This window comes from Periplaneta americana, chromosome 8 (genome assembly GCF_040183065.1).
Source record: "Periplaneta americana isolate PAMFEO1 chromosome 8, P.americana_PAMFEO1_priV1, whole genome shotgun sequence".
Classification (NCBI taxonomy): domain Eukaryota; kingdom Metazoa; phylum Arthropoda; class Insecta; order Blattodea; family Blattidae; genus Periplaneta; species Periplaneta americana.
This window is the reverse complement of record NC_091124.1, coordinates 8,577,359-8,597,871: the sequence shown is the minus strand read 5'-3', so window position 1 is coordinate 8,597,871 and position 20,513 is coordinate 8,577,359. Positions and strand designations below refer to the sequence as shown.

At 34.1% G+C, this 20,513-nt stretch overlaps 1 protein-coding gene across 15 annotated transcripts in view; it reads left to right on the top strand.

Moving 5' to 3' along the window:
• The window catches only part of syd (JNK-interacting protein syd), a 154,912-nt gene that overhangs the window by 68,680 nt on the left and 65,719 nt on the right, over positions 1 to 20,513 (top strand). For 14 of the 15 annotated variants that reach the window (XM_069832348.1, XM_069832345.1, XM_069832339.1 and 11 more), the window contains 7 exons: positions 2,976 to 3,032; positions 3,415 to 3,562; positions 6,934 to 7,121; positions 7,948 to 8,115; positions 12,424 to 12,688; positions 15,379 to 15,555; positions 17,214 to 17,415. In XM_069832348.1, coding sequence (XP_069688449.1) covers positions 2,976 to 3,032; positions 3,415 to 3,562; positions 6,934 to 7,121; positions 7,948 to 8,115; positions 12,424 to 12,688; positions 15,379 to 15,555; positions 17,214 to 17,415 — 1,205 coding nt within the window. The remainder of the gene's footprint in view (positions 1 to 2,975; positions 3,033 to 3,414; positions 3,563 to 6,933; positions 7,122 to 7,947; positions 8,116 to 12,423; positions 12,689 to 15,378; positions 15,556 to 17,213; positions 17,416 to 20,513) is intronic. The other variant, XM_069832342.1, reaches the window with a different exon arrangement.

Below are 20,513 nucleotides of genomic sequence, written 5' to 3'. Positions count from 1 at the left end.
TTTCAGTTCCCCATATGCGCACATTGTGCCAATTCATCATCATCATCATCATCATCATCATCATCATCATCATACATGGCATGACAGCCCATTATGGGCCCTAGCCCTCTTCAGAATGTCCTTCCAGACTTCTCTATCTGCTGCTAAATTCTTCCAATTTCTAATTTTACTAATTCAATATAGTGAGTAAGAGATGGTTGTTATTATGAGTTGTGACCACTGCACACGACCTTCAAGGATTACCTTTACTGTAATATTCTAGTTCCAGTCCCATTGTGCGTATCTGAATTGCTGACTAGCTACTTGCTTTCTTTCAACCTCTGCTGGAGTAAGGGCGAGTGAAAATTATGTTTACAAACTTACAAAAGACCGAGCTATCACGTGACAAATTTCTCAGAATTTTGTTTTTTAACGGTGTACTCATTCCGGGCACTTCATGCGTGATCATCATACCATTATTCCTGTTATCTTTCCTGATATTCTTTTCCATTTCTTTCCCATCATACATTATGCTTCTGGCCTATAACACCCAGTACACTCCACTCCACATCCCTTTGTAATTCCTAGCTTAAAATCAGTTTAGATAATCTATTATTGTCCGTTCTCATGTGTGTTATATCGATTTATTTATATTTTCTGTTATATTGAATTCAATAAGAGTTGTTGTTGTTGTCTAGTGCCTTGCATTTCGCAATGAAGCCATTAGCAGTTGTGCTTTCCAATACTTTTGAACTGTAGTTTCTTCTGATCTTAATGCTTCACAGGTCTGCAAGTGGTCTTCATTCATTTCATTCAATAACAGTTTGGAGGAACAAATTAAAGATAAACACTGGAAGGACTAAACTCCCCTCTCCCTGATGGCCCAGAAGAAATGCTGTTGCGACGTTCCGCACCATAGTAGGTCATGACTGGCTAATCACCTCTACCGCCTGGGTGTACTATCCAACCCCCATTTCATGCTCTGTGGATGTTCAGACAACATGAACTCAAACCACATTAAGACTTATCCAGCGCTTTCATCTGTCAGCTTTGTGGATAGATACTGCAAGGCCAGAGAAAGAATGCAGCAGTGCTGACATCCCCTCCTTCGGAGTTTCACTTTGCACATTGTTCACTTTATTTTGTTTTCTATCTTTCATTTTAGTTTTAATCGCCATTATATGGCCAATGACTCCAGTCAAGTGCCACTGCATTGAATAAAAAAAAAATAGTAGGCCTATATTGAATTCATTTATGTTTAGTTTTTATATAGGTAATTAATATTTCTCAGTATTCAGTAACTCCTGGATTTTTTTTATGTCTTTTGCTTTTACTCTTTAGTATGCAAATGTTGAAGGTACAGTTAATATTTTTAACACTTTATTATGGAAATTCACTTACATACAACTACTTCTCAGGCAAGTCATGATTTACTTCGTCTCAGAGATACAAATGTGCGGATTGACAGATCCTAAAACCATCATACATTTTATGGTATGAATCCAAATATCTTGGAGTTATTTTCGATAGTAAGTTAACATGGAGCAACCATTTGAAATACATTTCTGAAAAAGCTCGTAAAAGATTCTCCCTTCTAAAAAGACTAGCAGGAAAGAAATGGGGATGCTCTAGGAATACTTTGAACACTACATACAAAATGTTTATACAGCCAGTGCTGACATACTGCGGAGAAATTTTAATTACTTCACCTTTCATAAACGACATAGAATATGTTCAAAACCAAGCTCTCAGACTCATTACTGGTGGAATCAAAACAACTCCAATAGATTCTATGAGATTCCTCACTAATATTAACAGTATCAAAATGACAATAGAAGAAAAAGCACTGATTCAATATGAAAAACTTATCAGATTACCAGGAAACAATTGGCATTCATACAGTCCTCTCTGTAGATTGAAAACTCAAAAAAGTTTCATATCCATTGTTCAAGAATTAAAACAGAAAATCAATATCCCGAATTTAAAAGAAAACTTACAAATTAAACCAAACCCTTTAACTCTATTAAATATAGAATATAATCTAAATATTGAAATCAGAAGTAAACACTGAAATACTGAAACAATTGTCTTTAGAGACAATTAATATTAGGTACCCTCAACAAAACTGGCTTCATTTATACATCGACGGATCCTTGATCTCCAGAGAACAAGGTGCCGGTGCAGGTGTTACGTGCTGTCTCTTCTCACTTTATAGATCACTTGGATATGGAACAACAAGTTTTGATGGTGAAATCATTGCAATAAGTGAATGTCTCAGGAATCTTCTATGCCACATCAATAAATTTAGGAATGCAGTTATATTGTCAGACTCCAAAGCAGCTATTCTATCAATCGTCTCTAAACACACACCTTCATCTCAAACAGCAGAAATAACTAAAATGCTCTCTCAATTAATATCACTCAATAAAAGAATTGTATTCCAATGGATACCATCCCATTGTGGAATCCTGGGAAACGAGAATGCGGATGCTTTAGCAAAGAAGGGCAGCACTGCTACTTACAGACCTGTTACTAAATCTACGTATTACTCTGTGAAGAGATTTATTAAATCTACATACTTAGACTTCAACAAACAAAATTTGATAACTCAATCCCAAGGGAAAAAATGGAACTCTCTGCATCAAAATCCACAGTTAATTCCCGATTTACCACGAAAATCGTCTGTAGCTGCATTTAGATTGGCAACAGGCCATGATTGTTTGGCCAAACACCTGCGTAGAATTGGAATATATCAGTCCCCTAACTGCCCATTGTGCAACTCAAACCAAGAAATGGATTCGGAACACCTCAAAATCTGTGCTTCATTGGCTGGTCATGATAATATCTTTGAAAAATATTGGAGTGCAAGAGGTCAAATGACTTTATTGTCAAACGCCTGGCATTAGAAAACAACAACAACATTTTATGGTGTTGATGGTCTTCACAAAAGCATGAAGATATTTATACAAAATGTGTTTTCTTCTTTTTCTGTTCAGGAATGCACTGAATATCGTCAAGGATGACTTAATCGTTAAAGTGGATGAGCTGACTAGGTAAGTATTTGTTTCTTCAAATTAATACCTGCATTGACATTGATTTTTTTACTTCAGAATTTCTATCTATACTAACATTACTGTTACCACCACTCTCCCTGCCACTATCATCGTTATTAATGTAATCAGTGCAATGTAGATTAACCTCCACCAAGTTGTCCTTCGTGGGCAATATCCAAGTAAAACAGAAAAGTGGCCTACAGCTTCGGTGCGTAACTCCAAGAAGGGTTGCATGTAATTATGTCCATATGATATCGAGTTACTTTCCATGAAAATGAAAGCAATTAAGTTTCTTATTAACTTAGGATACCACTATGACAAAAAAAAATGAATGTGATCTTCTGTGTTTTGCTGTTACATAAATATAATTGCTGTCCAATAGTGAGCAAGAAATCCTGCGAGAGGAAATCAAGTCACTGTATGCACTGAAGGGACGGCTAGGCCAAAGGATACAGGAATTAGAAGACGAATTGAAAAGAGTACGGGAAGAAGCAGAACGGACTGCAAAGGCTTCAAAATCTGATGATGAGGTATGTAATGAGGATTCTTTTGCAGAACTTTCAAGTACTGTTGCAGTGTGGAGTGGCTGCCATCATTGTCTTCTCAAATACAAAACAGATTATGCTCAGTCCCCTCTGTATATACCGTATTTGCTCGCGTAATTTGCGCCCTCGCGTATTTTGCGCACCCTAATTTTTCAGGGATTATTTTGAACTTTATTTTTGCTCCGTGTATTTTGCGCACACATTTTACATACATATTTTTTTTCAGTGTAGTAGGGATTTTCCTTCCCTACAGTCCATCGTAGGTCATTCACCAGCAACTGAAGTACCTGCTTCAGAAAGAAACTCCAAAGTCCCGCTACTTTAACAATGCTTGTCCTTGGTAGGGACAAGTTACCGGTATAGAAAATTAGTAATTGTATTGTTTTATTTGTATACCGGTAATAATTATTGTTTATAGAATTATTAGTGTATGATTATTATTTGTATAATTAAGGATTATCTACAGTGTTATGCTATAAAATTATAAAAGATGACAAAATTACTGTATTCTTAATTACTGTACTGTACTTACCTATACATATACTAATTGAGATAACTCAGAACAGGACCTCTTATTTGAAAAATCCGCATATTTTACGCACCCCAATTTTTCAGTGGCCAAAGTTAATTAAAAAGTGCGCAAATTACGCGAGCAAATACGGTATATATTCATTTAGTAACGCACAAAGGTTAAGTTGGTGTAGCTTATATTCCTGTAGCTGATAAAGGAAAGCAGAAAATATGTAGAAAATCTGTTGGTGTAGTTTATTCCTGTGCTTCTTCCATTTTTGATCTCATGAAAACTTCTTAAAATTTCAATTATAGCCAGACTGCCCTGTAATTTTTTCACATCTTTAGTGTTGCTGCAAATATGTTGTTGAAATATTTAATAGTGTATTTAGTCTCCAATTTTTGCATATGTACGAGCAAAAAAGGAAATCATTGCAAACTAATTAAAAAATAATAGCACCTTAAAAAATGTTTGAAATTTCACAAAGATGATTTACTGTTCTCCTAGCAACTTCTGTAAAAATTACAGCATTGTTGTATCATACTTAATTTACTTATCATTGTTGTCACTCACTATGGTTGTTGTTGCAACTGCAATAACAACGGCAATTACAACAATGACTACAATAATAATTCTTTACTTTCTCTTCCTTTCCCAATGTTTTCTGTAAAATGAGTTTGCGAACTGTGGTACACTGAGGTTTGTAAAAATAATGGATATTTTCAGTACGCAATTAAGCCGACTGTCAATTCCTCAATAGCAAGAATAAAAAAAAGTCTATGTTTGCTTATGTTGAAAGCTTTTTTGAGGAAATTTATTTTTTATTTTATTCAGCTTCCTCCAAGTGAAGGCTGCCTAGAAGACAAAGCATACCAAAAAAAAATTGTTGTTATAATGAAAAAAAAAAAAGAAAACAATGGAGAAGAAAAAGATTAAGAAATAGCACAATTAGAAATAATTGGAAAAGACTAAACAAAACATAATTAATTCCAGAAGAAACATAGTATTTCCTAGTATCTATTTGCTATTGGGTGATCACAGTCATCTATTTAGCACTAGCTGCAAGACCCAACTTAAGTGAGCAGATCGCCATAGCAAAGAGATCAATCTATATGACTGTAGAGATACTGTACTCCACTTCTGAAGTAGTGGTTGAGATACAGAAGCACAGCATTCTTTGAGAATAGAGTTCTGGAGCTGTTTTCTTTACGGGAGATCTTAATTCAGAACTTTGGTTAAAAAAATAAACTAGCACATTAATAATAATAATATTATTATTATTAATTTCTTTTTGCCTTTCACGTCAATATACTTAACCCGGGAGAAGGTGCATAGTGGAGAAAAAACCGCACTTTGTTTTAATCCGCACTACTTTAATGGAAGGAAACCTCTGACCTCCTCACTCTTTCATATCTTAAATTAGTGCCTTGTTGACAATTAGTACACCTGAAATAATCAGAGTTGTGTTCTATTTCGAACAGATGCTTGTTTTTTTTTTACAGCACGGTGTTTTTGACTGCGTGCTCTCTCTTATGTTACAACATGAAAGTGCATTCCCTGAATCCCATTGAGGCACACGTTGCACTAAACTAGCAACATTGTGATGGTGTGACTTCTTTACTACATCTTAACCTTAATTAGAGCTGTGCACTTATAATTACGTGCTCATTCTTTCTGTGTTGTCAGACAGTCCTCACGTTATATAAATAACAGTTCACTATTCTGTTTTATGTTTTATATGAAGAACAATTCTGCATTATTCATAAAATATCCATATATATATATATATATATATATATATATATATAATTTGTGTAACTTTATTAGTTCTGTTAACATTACTTCCGTAATATTAGATTGGATTCATTGTGAAATGTTGTTGTCTTCCTAACAAGTATTAAGCCGAGTGGCCTGTTATGGTCTCAAACTGGAATTTTCAGTCCATCTCTTCTTCAGACGACCTAGAGATCTTTTGCCATACAGATGGAATGAAACAGTGCTTTTGGAATTCTGCATCGATCCATTTGTTCGAGATTGTGAAATATAAAACATATTTCATATTTTCTACATAATATTGTAATATTCTTTTCTGCAGAATTTTTCTTGTTGTGTTATTTTATTTTTATAGAAGCACTATGATATTTTCCCCATTTGTATTAGAGATTTAATTCAACTATTGTGTTGCTGCAATTTAGATTAAAGCATTAAAGAAAATAAATAAATAAATACTGTAATTAACTTTTGAAACAAAAAAAATGTAATGCGAAAATGTAATAAATTGTTCCAAGGTTGTACTATTAAAAATCTTGTAATGTATAAAATAAAAATAATATCACGAGACAAAATGCTCAAACAAAAATCAATAAGTTGAACTTAATAACATATTTTCATGAGTGCAGTCTTTTTTGACCGCATGCGCCTCCTCATGTTATAACGCAAATGCGCCTTCTCCCGGGTTAAATGAAAGTACATGGCTTTTCTTCTTTCATGTTTTTAAGAACAAGTATAAAATAGAAAATGACCTGAGATTGAAACTTTCAAACTCTATTCCTGATCTTGAAAACCTACTTTCATCAATACAAGGTCATACTTCTCATTAAGAATATATTTCTTAATTGCTAAACCTAATAAATTTGAGAATTAAAGTACTTATTTTATTAAATTTATTGTAAATCCCTACATTTCTTGTGGTAGATGGTATTCGAGTCCTCAGTACACTAAATTAGTGGTACTCGGGGGAAAAAAGTTTATTTGTGGAACAAAAATAATACTTTCTTGAATATCAGAAATGCAGATTCCAATTATATTGTATAAAATAGCAGTTCTTTATTTGTGTTATGAGCAGGAAGATGTACCAATGGCACAGAGGAAAAGATTCACGAGAGTGGAAATGGCACGTGTTCTAATGGAAAGAAATCAGTATAAGGAACGATTCATGGAATTGCAAGAAGCTGTTCGCTGGACAGAAATGATCCGAGCCAGTCGAAATGATCCCACTTTGGACAAAAAAAGCAAACAAAGTATATGGAAGTTGTAAGTATTTTACCGCTCATAATATATTTTTCATTACATCATAAATAAAATATGTCAATAAAAAAGATTAATAAGTTATCAAGAAATTACATTTTTAAGCAAAAGGATCTCATATAACTGCAAGCAATTTGTACTTGCACGTTGCAGTTACTATCTTTTTTCTTTTACTTTATTTTTTGTTTTTTGCATTTTGGATTACTCTCTTTATCAACATATTATTTTTTAAAATTCACATTATTAGTTGAATAATATTTTCTTTTTGTACTGAAGTCTGAGATAAAAATCTTGTGGACTGGAGGTGAAATTTTTTTGTTAAGTTATTTCATAGTAACTCCTATTTTCTCTGTGATATTGCACAAACTTCCCATTTAATTTTATTCTTAATAACGAAGTTATTATGCAGACAATTATTTCCTCGAACTGCCATAATGAAATTAGCAGGAAACATTGATTTCTTTCATCCAGGGAATTTTCGTGACTGAGACTATTTTGTACTAGGGCTGTCTGAAAATTGCGTGGATTCATTTTATTTTTCAGAACCAGAAGTTAGTACCAGTGTGATGATTTTTTTTTCAAAGCAGATTCTCTGGATTTATCCACGTCTGGAACTAGCTGTACATAATAGAAAATTCGGTCATTATCGGTTGAATAGTTTCTAAGCTAAAAAATATAAATGGCAACCTGTCAGTTTTGGTCACTTCAGTCTTCATCCTCCCCTCAAGAAGCAGTGTTTTGTCGTATATTCAGGAGAGTTTATCATTAAGCACTTGAATATGCATTTCCTCCATTGCATTTATTTGGGAACTAAACTTATTCTTGTTATTAGTTTCAGCAACCTGTTTAGCACAACTGAACGACCACAGCGAAAGCCTCTGCCTTATGTAAATGTGCGATACAACGCACCCACACACCACGTGAGTCCAGCACTAGACACAATGAGGAAGCGTTCCCTCAATGACCGCAAGCGTGGCTTTGACTTCATGGATGGCGAACTGTGAGCATTGGGTATCTTACATATTCTAGTTATTGTATGTGACTTAGAGGACATACAGATGGCTGTGTAAATAATAATCTTAAGGTATCGTATTACTTTTTCAAGGCTTCAAAATGACTTCACATTAAATCTCTATGACAGTAGAGTTCTAAATAATATTTCGTTGTTCAGATTAAGATTGTGCTAAGGATAAAATGAGTGTCACATACAATGTGTATGTTAATACTAGAGTTCGGATATATAACATGTAGAAACAAATTTATATGCACAAAAACTATTTAAATATGTTCTACAAATATACAGTTACAATTGTGATGTCAGCCTGGGTGACGTAGTCGGTAGAGTGTCGGTCTTTTGTGTCCAAGGTTGCGGGTTCGACCCCGGCCCAGGTCGATGTCATTTAAGTGTGCTTAAATATGACAGGCTCATGTTAGTAGATTTATTAGCATGTAAAAGAGCTCCTGTGGGACAAATTTCTGGCACACCGGCGATGCTGATAAAACCTCAGCAGTTGTGAGCGTTATTAAATAAGACATAATTTAATTAAAAAATTACAATTTGTGATAGGACAGATATTGTGCCAATTAATTTACTGTGTTCTCTGTTGTTGCAATGTTGATGATTCTCCAGCTTGGAGATTGGGCAAAGGGCTAACAACCCTCACCATAAAAAAACAGCTTGTTACGAGACCTCAACATAAGCCTTGGAATGGTACTGACTCTATTGTACGAACACAGCAAAGAAACAAAGTTATGAGATTTGGTACTTGCAAGGTCACGATTCTTTATAGAACAGCAGGGGTAACATTAATAGCAAAAGCACAAACAGGAGATTACTTGTACTATGGGAAAGGAAACAACAGTCACCAATTAGGAACAGGATTTTTTATTCATAAAAAAACACAATACAGAACTGCACGCGTTGTATTCTTCACCTGACATAATTAGGAAAATTAAATCTAGATATGGGCAGAGCATGTAGCAAGTACGGGCGAATCCAGAAAGCATATTGAATTAGTTGGGAGGCCAGAGGAAAAAAGATCTTTGAGGAGGCAGAGGCGTAGATGGGAGGATAATATTAAAATAGAGTATCAGAGTAGCTGGTGCTCTGTAACAGACAGAAGCAAAAATGAATGTTGTGTATGTGCAGTTCACAGTATGCCAAACTTCACAAAAATGAAATGAAACAAAATTGAAAACTGTATTCAATTTGAAATTTAAAAAAAGATTGCACATTCTTCGAAATCGCTTATATTTCGCATTTATCGCAGTAATATTTATTTAGAACTTTACCTGCATAGAATTGGAATATATCAGTCCCCTAACTGCCCATTGTGCAACCCAAACCAAGAAATGGATTCGGAACACCTCAAAATCTGTGCTTCAGTGGCTGACCATGATAATATCTTTGAAAAATATTGGAGTGCAAGAGGTCAAATGACTTTATTGTCAAACGCCTGGCATTAGAAAACAACAACAATTTGTAATAATGAAACTGACTTGAAATGGTTGCAATTGTGATGAAATGTAAAGAAAACCGAAAAAAAAAAAAGGAGCAAGAAGAACACTTCTTATTTTTATAGCATTTATCACAATTGCGATATTTTCATGCCTCTAGATATGGGGTATTATTAGTATTTTCACGTCATACATACATTTGATGATAAATCATTAATCATACAGTACCTATGTTATAATTGAGGGGCTGGGTGCAAGAAGGGAATTTTATAGGATGTGCCCTTTTTGAGTAAAACGCTTTATTATGTTCTTTGATCTGTTATACATATGATCACCAAGTTGTAGTTCAATACTGTGATCATAGAGGTCAGGAGTACCCAAAATGTAAAGGCGTGCATAGGTAACATCATTACGGTTTGAATTTTAAACATCAATTTTCTCAAAACTTGCATTTGAGAGAAGTGCCTTTCTTGCACCCAACCCCTCAATTATATGTAAGTTAATTGTAAGAAAAACTAAATTGTCAGCGAATCACACTAAAGGGATCATTATTCCGAAGTTTTAAGGTACATATTTTTACATATTTTGGTGCATAATAAATATTTTGGCATATATTACATATTTTGAAGGATATTGCATATTTTGAAAGAATATACATTTTTTTTCACCAATTTTCCCTCGACTTAACTCACAAGTTATACATTTTAAAATTGTTTACGAAGTTTGTCCCTCCATCTCTAATGCATAAAAATAATTTACTAATTGAAAATATTAACGTATTCTGTCAAAAAAAAAAATGGACATTCCTTTGCCATGCTAACATTTTGTGTATCCCTTAAGAAGTAACGGAAAGTAGAAACAAATACCAATGCAAAGGGTGAGTCATTGTACTGCTACTGCGGTGAAGGAAAGAGCGAAAATTATCCTGTGGATATGACTGTTTGGCACAAACATTCCCAATCAGTTTCTCTGAAAGAAAACAATAGTTCTTTCAGTTTTCTTGAGAAGCTTATTCGGACATCAGGTGATACAGCTAGCTAGTGTACTGCTATGGCACCAGTCACATCCAAGTTAAAAGATTAGATTTCAATTGACAATGTCTTCACTAGTGACTGCAAAATTGTGCTATGCAAAGTGTGTGACAAACACATTTAAAAACTGAACTTTACGTGACAAATAAAAAACTTGCTCCATAGGAAAAACATGTTCTTCTTACACAAGTGGTGCTGGAATCTTCTTCGTCTTCGTGAATTTAATAAAGATTTGTGCATGGCAATGGTTGCTGCAAACATACCGTGGTATAAACTTGGAGTGCCAAAGTTTCGAGCATTCCTACACAAATACAACAACTTCAATATTCCAGATGAATCAACACTCCAAAAAAATTATTTGAACTCCTGCTACACTGACACAATGGAAATGATTAGAGCTTAACTTGGTGATTTCTATGTATGGGTTGCCGTGGACGAGACAATCAATGACCGCAGAAAATATGGAAAAATATTCAATTATTAATTGCGCCTCCAAACAATAATTAAATGAGGTTGAATCACATGGGCGCCTGTAATTTTTTATCAGTTTGCAAAAATACATCTAATAAAGTTTAGATTTTAAGTTACATATCTCTTATTTATTAAATATTTATCTACATATTTCTCCATTTTTAGCTACATATTTTGTCATTTTTAGCTACATATTTCTTATTTTCATATTGCATAAAATCCGGGTTGTAGTTATAACTTAAAGTTACACTCCGAAAATAATTTTACTTATGCATATACAAAAAAATAATGATAGTTATTATACCCCTTTTCATACAACTCAGTTCATGGAGGTAGCGACTTTTTAGCTGCCTAGAACAACATAAGCCATTTGCTGTTAAGGAATTTTGCCTAGTTGTAATGTTAAGACACAGTCACTGTTAGTTATGTAAGTTAATATTATATGAGCCCAGACAAAATACTGTAGCCACGAAGATAATGAGACATATGAACTGCTGTAAGTTGCGTGAAAAGCATTATTAACTCAGCATCACATGTAAATTGTAAAACAATAATTAATTGGTTCAAGTCAGATTAACAAGACTGGTGTCGATCACTTCAAAAATAATTTCAAAACTCGTCACCATTGTCATTGCATACTTCAGAACTATCACTTTCTAAATTTTACACAACTCTTTCAATAACTTCTGCCTTATCTACTGTATTCCCTTAGTATACAAAGAAAAAGAAGTCACACTCAGGAACTGACATTTGAATGGCATGAGAGAGAGGTTAATAAATGTAGGGAAAGTTGTGGCATTTGTTTTTCTGCACTGCCAGAAACCTGCCTATTATTTCAGCCCCTATTATATATAAAATGATTGCACCATCTTTAGTGTTCTGGGAATTACCTTGGGTTTATAAACAACGCCTTTTGTAAGCAGTCCAGGAAATTAAAGTTTATATTCTCATTTAGGTGCATAGTAAGATTCATTCTATATGTCTTTTGAATATTCATCATAACCAGTAGGATAAAAGATCTGGTTTGTTTTAAGGCATACATTGGGAAAGTGTTCGTCATCTTTGTGATGCCTTTTTTTTTTAATAGGGTTGACGTTCACCCCATCTTGTATTAAAAGATTTTCATTACAATTTTTAGTAAAAAATTTAGTAGATACCTCTCATATTCTTAACTTTTTATACCATGAAATTAACAGATAAATTTACTGTCATATTTAGATTGAATAAGTGAATTTTTATGCCTAGTAATTTTAATAAATTCGAAATTTTTAAAGAGCAACTAAATGGGACTACAGAATTCGACTTCTCTTTTATTAATAAACATTTTTTTTCTTTTCGTTTGTTACCAGAACGTCAGAGAAGTTAGCTGCACGTCGTGCAACTGAGAGAAGAGAGCAGTATCGTCAGGTGCGGGCTCATGTTCGCAAGGATGATGGGCGGTTACAGGCATATGGCTGGAGTTTACCTGCTAAGGTGCCAGGCTCTGCAGGAGCCATAGTTCCAGCACAGCAGACAAGTAACTCAAGCCGACAACTCACCACAAGCACTAACCAGGTGCCAGTGCCAGTTCCTGTGTATTGTCGTCCTCTGACTGAGAAGGAGCCTGGCATGAAAGTAAGTTTAAGCATTGCATACGGCAAGTAATCATGCAGATTTGAATAATTTCAAGGGAAAAATTGTTCCGGGGCCGGGTATCGATCCCGGGACCTCTGGTTGAACGTACCAGTGCTCTGTCAACTGAGAGTGCTGGTACGTTCAACCAGAGGTCCCGGGATCAATACCTGGTCCCGGAACAATTTTTCCCTTGAAATTATTCGAATAATACATAGATGGTGTGAATTAATCCTTTGAATTAAAATAATATTTACTTATAATCCAGATAGATTTAGTCTGGTCTGTTATGTTGTTGTCTGGTCACGTAAATCGGAGATAATTCATTGGCCTCATTAACAATTACCTTTCCTTGGTCTCTTTTGTTAGATAATTGCATTGTATTTCAGAAGCTGAAGATCAGTTGTCAGTTGATCACACCATTGAAACTGAGGTCTTCCTAGAGCTGACATCTCCCTAAAACATTTCTGACTAAAACATCTTCTTCACTCTTCTTCACATCACCAAACCAACGTCATTTTCTGCTTTTAATGATGGGCACATCATTGGGTTGGTTCAAAAGATTCCTAATTTCTTTATTTTTCTGGATTCTCTAAACACCATGGTCACTGATGGTGCAAAAAATTTTTCTCGAAACTTTATTTTCAAAAGTGTACAAAATAAATGCTTCTTTTTCCTGTTGAAGTCGTGTTTCTTCTCCAAGCAACACTCGAAGAAGAATGGTTTCATAGCAGTGTAATTTACTGTGTCTTGAAAGTAGTTTAATGGGGGAAGTACACCTTTCGCTGGGATAATTTCAAAAATTTTTTTCTCTGAATCTATAGGTCCTATGGAAACAAAAATTGGCATGCTTAACATGCACCATCTGTACATCAATAAGTAATTTTAATGTTTTTGAAAGCCAATATTTATTTTTTTTTTTAATTATGAAATTTTTGAGAATCTTTTTTTCAGCCAGGCAGCGTTTATGTGATAACCCAAAATGTACTTAAGATATCTAAATTAAACTTTATATGCATCTAAAGTTCTCTCATGTAAACAACATTAGTAAAAATCTTTAATATAGAATGAATAGTTTATTTTTTTTTAATAATATTTATCAAAATTTTTTTAAAAGAAATTAGTATAAAACGAAATAAAAAATATTTTAAACTAACATGTTACAGATTTTAGTATATGTTGTTAAGTTTATTAAAAATATATCAAAAGAAAAGTTATATCAAAATTCAAATATTTGAGTAATTTATCATTAAAATGTTGCCTGGCTGAAAAAAAAAATCTAAAATATTTTTCATAATTAAAAAAAAATAACTATTGGGTTTTCAAAAACATTAAAATTATTCGTTGATATGTGCAGATAGTGTATATTAAGCATGCCCTTTTTTTTTTTTTTTTGCAGAGGATCTATAGATTCTGAGAAAAAAAGAAATGTTGAAATATAGTACAATTATGCTGGTGAAAGATGTATCTCCGCCCTTAAAGGACAAAATTTTGTTCAGAGCATAATACAGTAACTTATTGGCATTCACTGAGCGATTCTTAATTTCCACAATAATACAGGAGATATGGACTCAAATAAAACACCTGACATTAAGGAACATAAGTATAACATTACAGTGGATTCCTGCAAAAAAATTAAGCAGCAGATTATCTGGCAAAGAAGGGAGCAAGTACAAGATGCCAACCTTTACCCACCAAAGAAATGTATCTGACTAAACACATAGGGCAACATCAAGATATTCCTCCAGGAAACAACACGCACTCACCAAATACAGCAACTTCAAGACAAACCATATTCAAGACATTCAGAAACGCACACATCTCCTCCACATGCCAAGGAATACAGCAGTAGCATCCTTCTGTATGTTTACAAAACATGACTGCCTTCTGGAAAACTTCTACAATTCATCACCAAAATGTATTACATGCCATGAACCGCACCCGATACTCAATGAATACCACCTTCTACACTGCAGTAAGCTTGACAACAGCAAGCTAGACGAAATCTCGCTGGACTATACTGGGATAAAAGAGGAATAATCCAAATCAACAACATCAGTCACCATTAGAGAACAACAACAACACATTTCTCATTCTGAATGCTAAACTTTTCTGTCTGTTTACATTGTGAATTTACGGTCATTGAAATCGAGGATCAGCTGAATGTGTCATTAATTCAAACCTTCCGTCCAGCAGTGATGTATCATTGCTGGCTGGACAGGGTTATGCAGTGGGGAACACCTTGTAAAACATTCTTGGTATAATTATTCAACTTATGCCGCCACAGTGGTCTAGTAGCTAGAGTGCTGGATTTATAATCCTGTGGACCCAGGTTCGATCCCTGGTGTACACACTCGATTTATAACTTCTGTTGGGCAAGCCTGTCGTCCAGGTAACACAGGGGTTTTCTCTGGGAACTCCGGTTCCCCTGAGGCATCCCAACAAATCTCCATCATCATCTCATCTCATCACAGGTATAGCATAGATCAGCCTCCTATGGCGCACACTGGGTAATGACTCTGTCGGTAAATTGGTCTACACAACTGGCTTCATATGAGTGGATGACGTAAGTCAAGTACCCACCTTTAGTCTATAAACATTGGAGGGGAGAGGGGGCTTCAGTCATTAGAAAATTGCTACTGCCGTTTTTCAGTGGAGAGTAGAAGAGTATCATGCATGCATTTCTGTTACAGATATGGTGCGCAGCTGGAGTAAATCTGCAAGGTGGTCGCACACGTGATGGTGGTAGCATTGTGGGAGCAAGTGTTTTCTACACTACAAGTCGTCCTGAGGGCGAGGAAAAGGGCGAAGGAGAAATGCCAGAGAAAACAACGTGCAGCGAAGTGGAGAAATTGGACAGGGAGCTCAAGGTATTACATTTTTTACATTCGTTACATGTTCGTTTTATTAGAGATAAACATATTTAATAACTGGAACTATTCTTTTAATGTGATTAGTTATCCATTGAAGACTGATACTGAAGCTTAATTTAAATATACAGTATGTTTTTGTAGGCTTTCCAAATGTCTGTATTCTGAACAATCTCAATACAGCTTCATTTATGCCTCCAACATCACTTAGATTATTGTGCACAGTGTTGAATTCAGAATTCAGAAATGCATTTAGCTTATACCTGACTCAAAATCTAGAATTCTTTTTCAATGTATTCGAAGTTAATTAAAAGAAAATACTTCTTTCTTTTCATTATGTTACCAGAAGTAATGTAGTTTCCTCCCTAGTTGCCCCTTGGGATTCATTACTACTTTTATTTGGCTAGAATACACTTTATTCATATAATATGATAATGTTATCTTTTTAATTTGTTGTTTTCAATATTTCATTAGGTTGTTACGAAGTAATTTATATATTGGTATGCAATCCCGAAAGGTGCAATTGTATAATTAAATTTTACAGAATTTGTTGTTTTTTATATACTTCTTTTCACTGGATGGCTGGTTTTATTAAATTATCGAAACTTAATAGTCTGTTATTATTTAAGTATGTATTTATTTATTTTTTGTGATACGTAGTTTTGTTGGAATGATACATAAACTTAAATTGATTAGAAATGGAGACTTTGTTATTGTAGTGTTGAAAGCTTTTGATGCTCCAAGAAATTTTCAGGCATATTACAGGATAAATATATATTACAGACAAAGAAACTAAGCCACAATTTAAGTCACACAAGTATTTGTGTGCACTCATAGTTGAGCTCTGGCGTCTTGTCAGCTCATTTGAGTCGTGTGGATACGAAGGAAAAATTGTGACTGTGTCGTGTATAGTTCCTGGGATAGCTCAGTTGGAAGAATTTTTCCTTGAAATTATTCAAAGAAAGTAAGATTAATTGAAAATGTGTAAAACAATTTTTGCAGATTCATACCTGTAGTAGTATACATTTTACTTGGTTCAGTAATAACTATGTCTACTGAAACAACATGGAACGTAATAAATGATTGAAACTCGAAATTAAATTCTAATAATGATGCTTAACAAACAAGTAAAATAATTAACAAAAAATGTTATCTGACAATCTCTTAACAGTTTTAAGCAATTAGCATCAACTTTTTTTTTTCTTATAGTATTTGTTCACAGTAGAACTATGAGGTGCAGGTTTGATTGCATCCCTTATTATAAGCAATAGTTTTTTCTCGCAAGATTTGGAAAATTAATGCTTTTTTTGTAAGAATTAAAGACTTGAAGATCTGTAGTCAACCACTGTCTTCTTTAAAATTAGGAATTTCGTTTGGTTACTACTAAGGACAAACTATGAAAAATTAGCATCTTGTAACTGGGTGTATATAAAATTACTTAGTACTATAATGAGAGACATTCAACATAAAAAGTTACGAAATACACTTTGACCATGAAAAATTATTACCTTACCTGCATTTATTGTTATATCAATCATCGTTATACAGAGGTTTGACTATGTTATGGAAATCTACGTGAACTATTGCATATTTTACGATATTTAAATTAATTACTTACTACAATGGGCTATATATGCAAAATATTGAACTTGTTGCAGGAGGGAGAAAAGGTCGGTCGTGAATGTCAGGAGTTGGAGACACAACTCTCCAGCTTAGTGTGGATATGCACGAGTACCCATGCAGCAAGCAAAGTCACTGTGATTGACGCCAACAATCCAGCAGACATATTGGAGTCCTTCAATGTCTGCAGCTCACATCTCCTCTGTATTGCTAGTGTACCAGGTACATCATTAGAATACGGTAATTTATAACATCAAGATAAAGCAGCTTTTATTAGTCTCAATTGAATGAAAGTCTCGGTTAAAAATTATTCTATTTTCAAAATTTACGAGTACAACAGCCCTCCTGTATGTGCAGGTAATACGCTCCAAGATCTACCGCGGATTGTAGTGAACCTTATGAGTAGAGACGAGAATTCCATGCAAATGCATGTTCTTATAGGAGCACAGGACATAGATCAATCTTAGTACTTATCCATTTCATTACTTTCCGGTTCCAAATATGTGTACTTTTAGGTTAATAATAGGTTAATAATGGAAATAATGGCTATTCATATCTCACTCCAACACCTACTGTACAGAATAGATAAATTTCAAAATGCTGTCATTCTCTCTGATTCTAAAGCAGCATTATATGCAATAAATTCAAATAAAATGATGTCAATCCAAATTAAAGAAAGTCACAAAATGATCCAACAACTTCAAAAACTACAGAAAAGAATTCAATTACAATGGATACCTGCACATTGCGGAATTGCTGGAAATGAAACTGCTGACTTTCTTGCCAAAAAAGTATCCAATTTAATTCAGAATACAAATACAAGCCTACCTTTTACATCCATCAAAAGACTAATTAAAAATAAATATAAAATCAAACAAAACCACTATGTACCAAAGCCAAAGATAAAAAATGGAGCATTTTAATAAAAAAAAACAGAAATTATTCCAGAAATCCCACGTAAATCTGCAGTAGCAAAATTCATACTGCTTACAGAACACGATTATTTGGCCAAACACTTGAATAAAATATGAATTTGCACAAATCCAAATTGCCCTCTATGCAACACAGAAGAAGAAATGACTGAAGATCATCTACAAACCTGTGAAGTTCTACCTGATGGATCCACCACAGAGAAATATTGGAGAGCAAGAACGCTAATGGCTTCGTTGCCAAAGCCTGGCATTAGATAACAACAACATATGTGTACTTTTTCCGTGCATATTTGCATGTTTTGGCCTTTTTGGGGATAAAAACATGCATAATGCATATTTAAGCAATTTCTAGCTTAATCATGCATATAATATACATTTATTCAATTGAAATGCATGTTTAATGGTTTTGAATGCACATCTCAGTTTCTCGACTCTTAAGTCCCATATTTTAGCTTCAGGAATCAGGACTGAAGAAGAAAAAGAAAAAAAAACTAAATAACAGAGGAAGGTTCATTCAAGTTTGCACCCATAACATCTTGCGATGTAGTGAAGTCATTCTCTGCCTACAGAAACATGGTGACTGACAAGCGCAGGAACCTCACAGAAACCAATTTAGGAATGTTGTTAATTATTAACTGTGCAAAAAGAAAAGGGAAATGAAATAAGAAATTTGGAACAAAAATGAAAGTGCATATTTTAATGTATTTTATGCTCGACCATGCCGAAATGTAGTAATTATACACCTGGTAGCAGTCCTTTAATGGACCTTATTAAAGTACACCTATTCATTAAAGTTCAGTTCTTCAACCAATCAGAAAACGCCATTCTAGCATTATGAAAGCGCAAGTATTGATTATTCTTGGATATGCAATCGAAAGACAACTAGCGAAACGTCACGGAGGCTGGAAATCCAATACTGTCGCAGAAGGTTATGTTCTGTTACTATAATAATTAGCGTTAATTGTAAGTAATATTCAAATTCAATTTGTCATCTCGTTTTTCAATGTCTAAATCAATTTCAATGTTATATCAAGATTAATGTTCATTCTACTCTCTAGATTATATCAAGGTCAATGACATTTGTTCCTCGGAAAAATTAATACTTTCGCGTCTCCGCACATCTCACAATTTACGAGATTGCACAAGGTCAGTCACATAAGAATAACATGAATACTTATGAATAATTTCAAGTTAGAAATATGGTCGAGCATAAAAAGTCGTATGAAACTTGCCTATAATGGTAATTAAGACGCTCGTATGAAAATTATGAAACTCGCTTGCACTCGTTTCATAAACATACTCGCGTCTTAATTACTACCATTATAGGCTCGTTGCATAACGTACTATTTTGCTTGATCGTGCATGTTTCATAGTTTGCCAGTGCATGAATGCATGCATATTTTGGGATTTTATAGTGCATGAAATTCCCATCTCTACTTAAAGTTATATAAATCATTTTCAATTTGTGTACATACGTATGATAAATTTAATTGATGAATTACATACAGTAAGACATTGCCAATATTGAATTATTATTATTAATAATAATAATAATAATAATAATAATAATAATAACAATAATAATAATCATAATCATCATCATCATCATCATCCAAACAAGTATAAGGCCTGTTACTGTCTCAGTGAGTAATTCTTGGTCCACCTTTTTTTTGGACAGCATAAAGATCTCTTTCCTTGGGGACGATATTCAAGCATGGCTTTTGGAAGTCTAGTCCAATTCATTCATTGGACATGGTTTTTCAACTGCAGCTGGTACTTATTTATAAACTGTAAGACTGGTTGTAATTGAATTCTTAGTTCTTGCATGATATCCTCATTTCTGTTGCGGTCCAAGTGACTTAATCTTAGTGTTGCTCTCATAAATTTCATTTCACTGGCCGTTATTCTGCTAATATCTGTACTTCTCATTGTCCATGCTTCACTTACGTAACATAATACAGATCTTACTTAGATACAAATGGCTTTTAAGGAACCTGCAGGTTCATTGCCGCCCTCACATAAGCTCTCCATCAGTACCTATCCTGTGCAAGATTAATCCAGCCTCTATCATCATATCCCACCTCCCTCAAATCCGTTTTAATATCCTCCCATCTATGTCTCGGCCTCCCAACTAACACTCTATATGCATTTCCGGATTCGCCCATACATGCTACAAGCCCTGCCCATCTCAAACATCTGGATTTAATGTTCCTAATTAATAATACAGATCTAGCTAAGGTTTTATACAAACGTATTCTTGTGTGTCACTTTACTAGGGAAGGCTTCATAATTTTGTTAATTATTTCCATTGTTTTATTGTATTTGCAGATTTTAGAAGTTATTATTTGTTTCACCAAAAAATGTTAAATTATCGCCAAGATACGTGAACTCATTTATTCTTTCTAT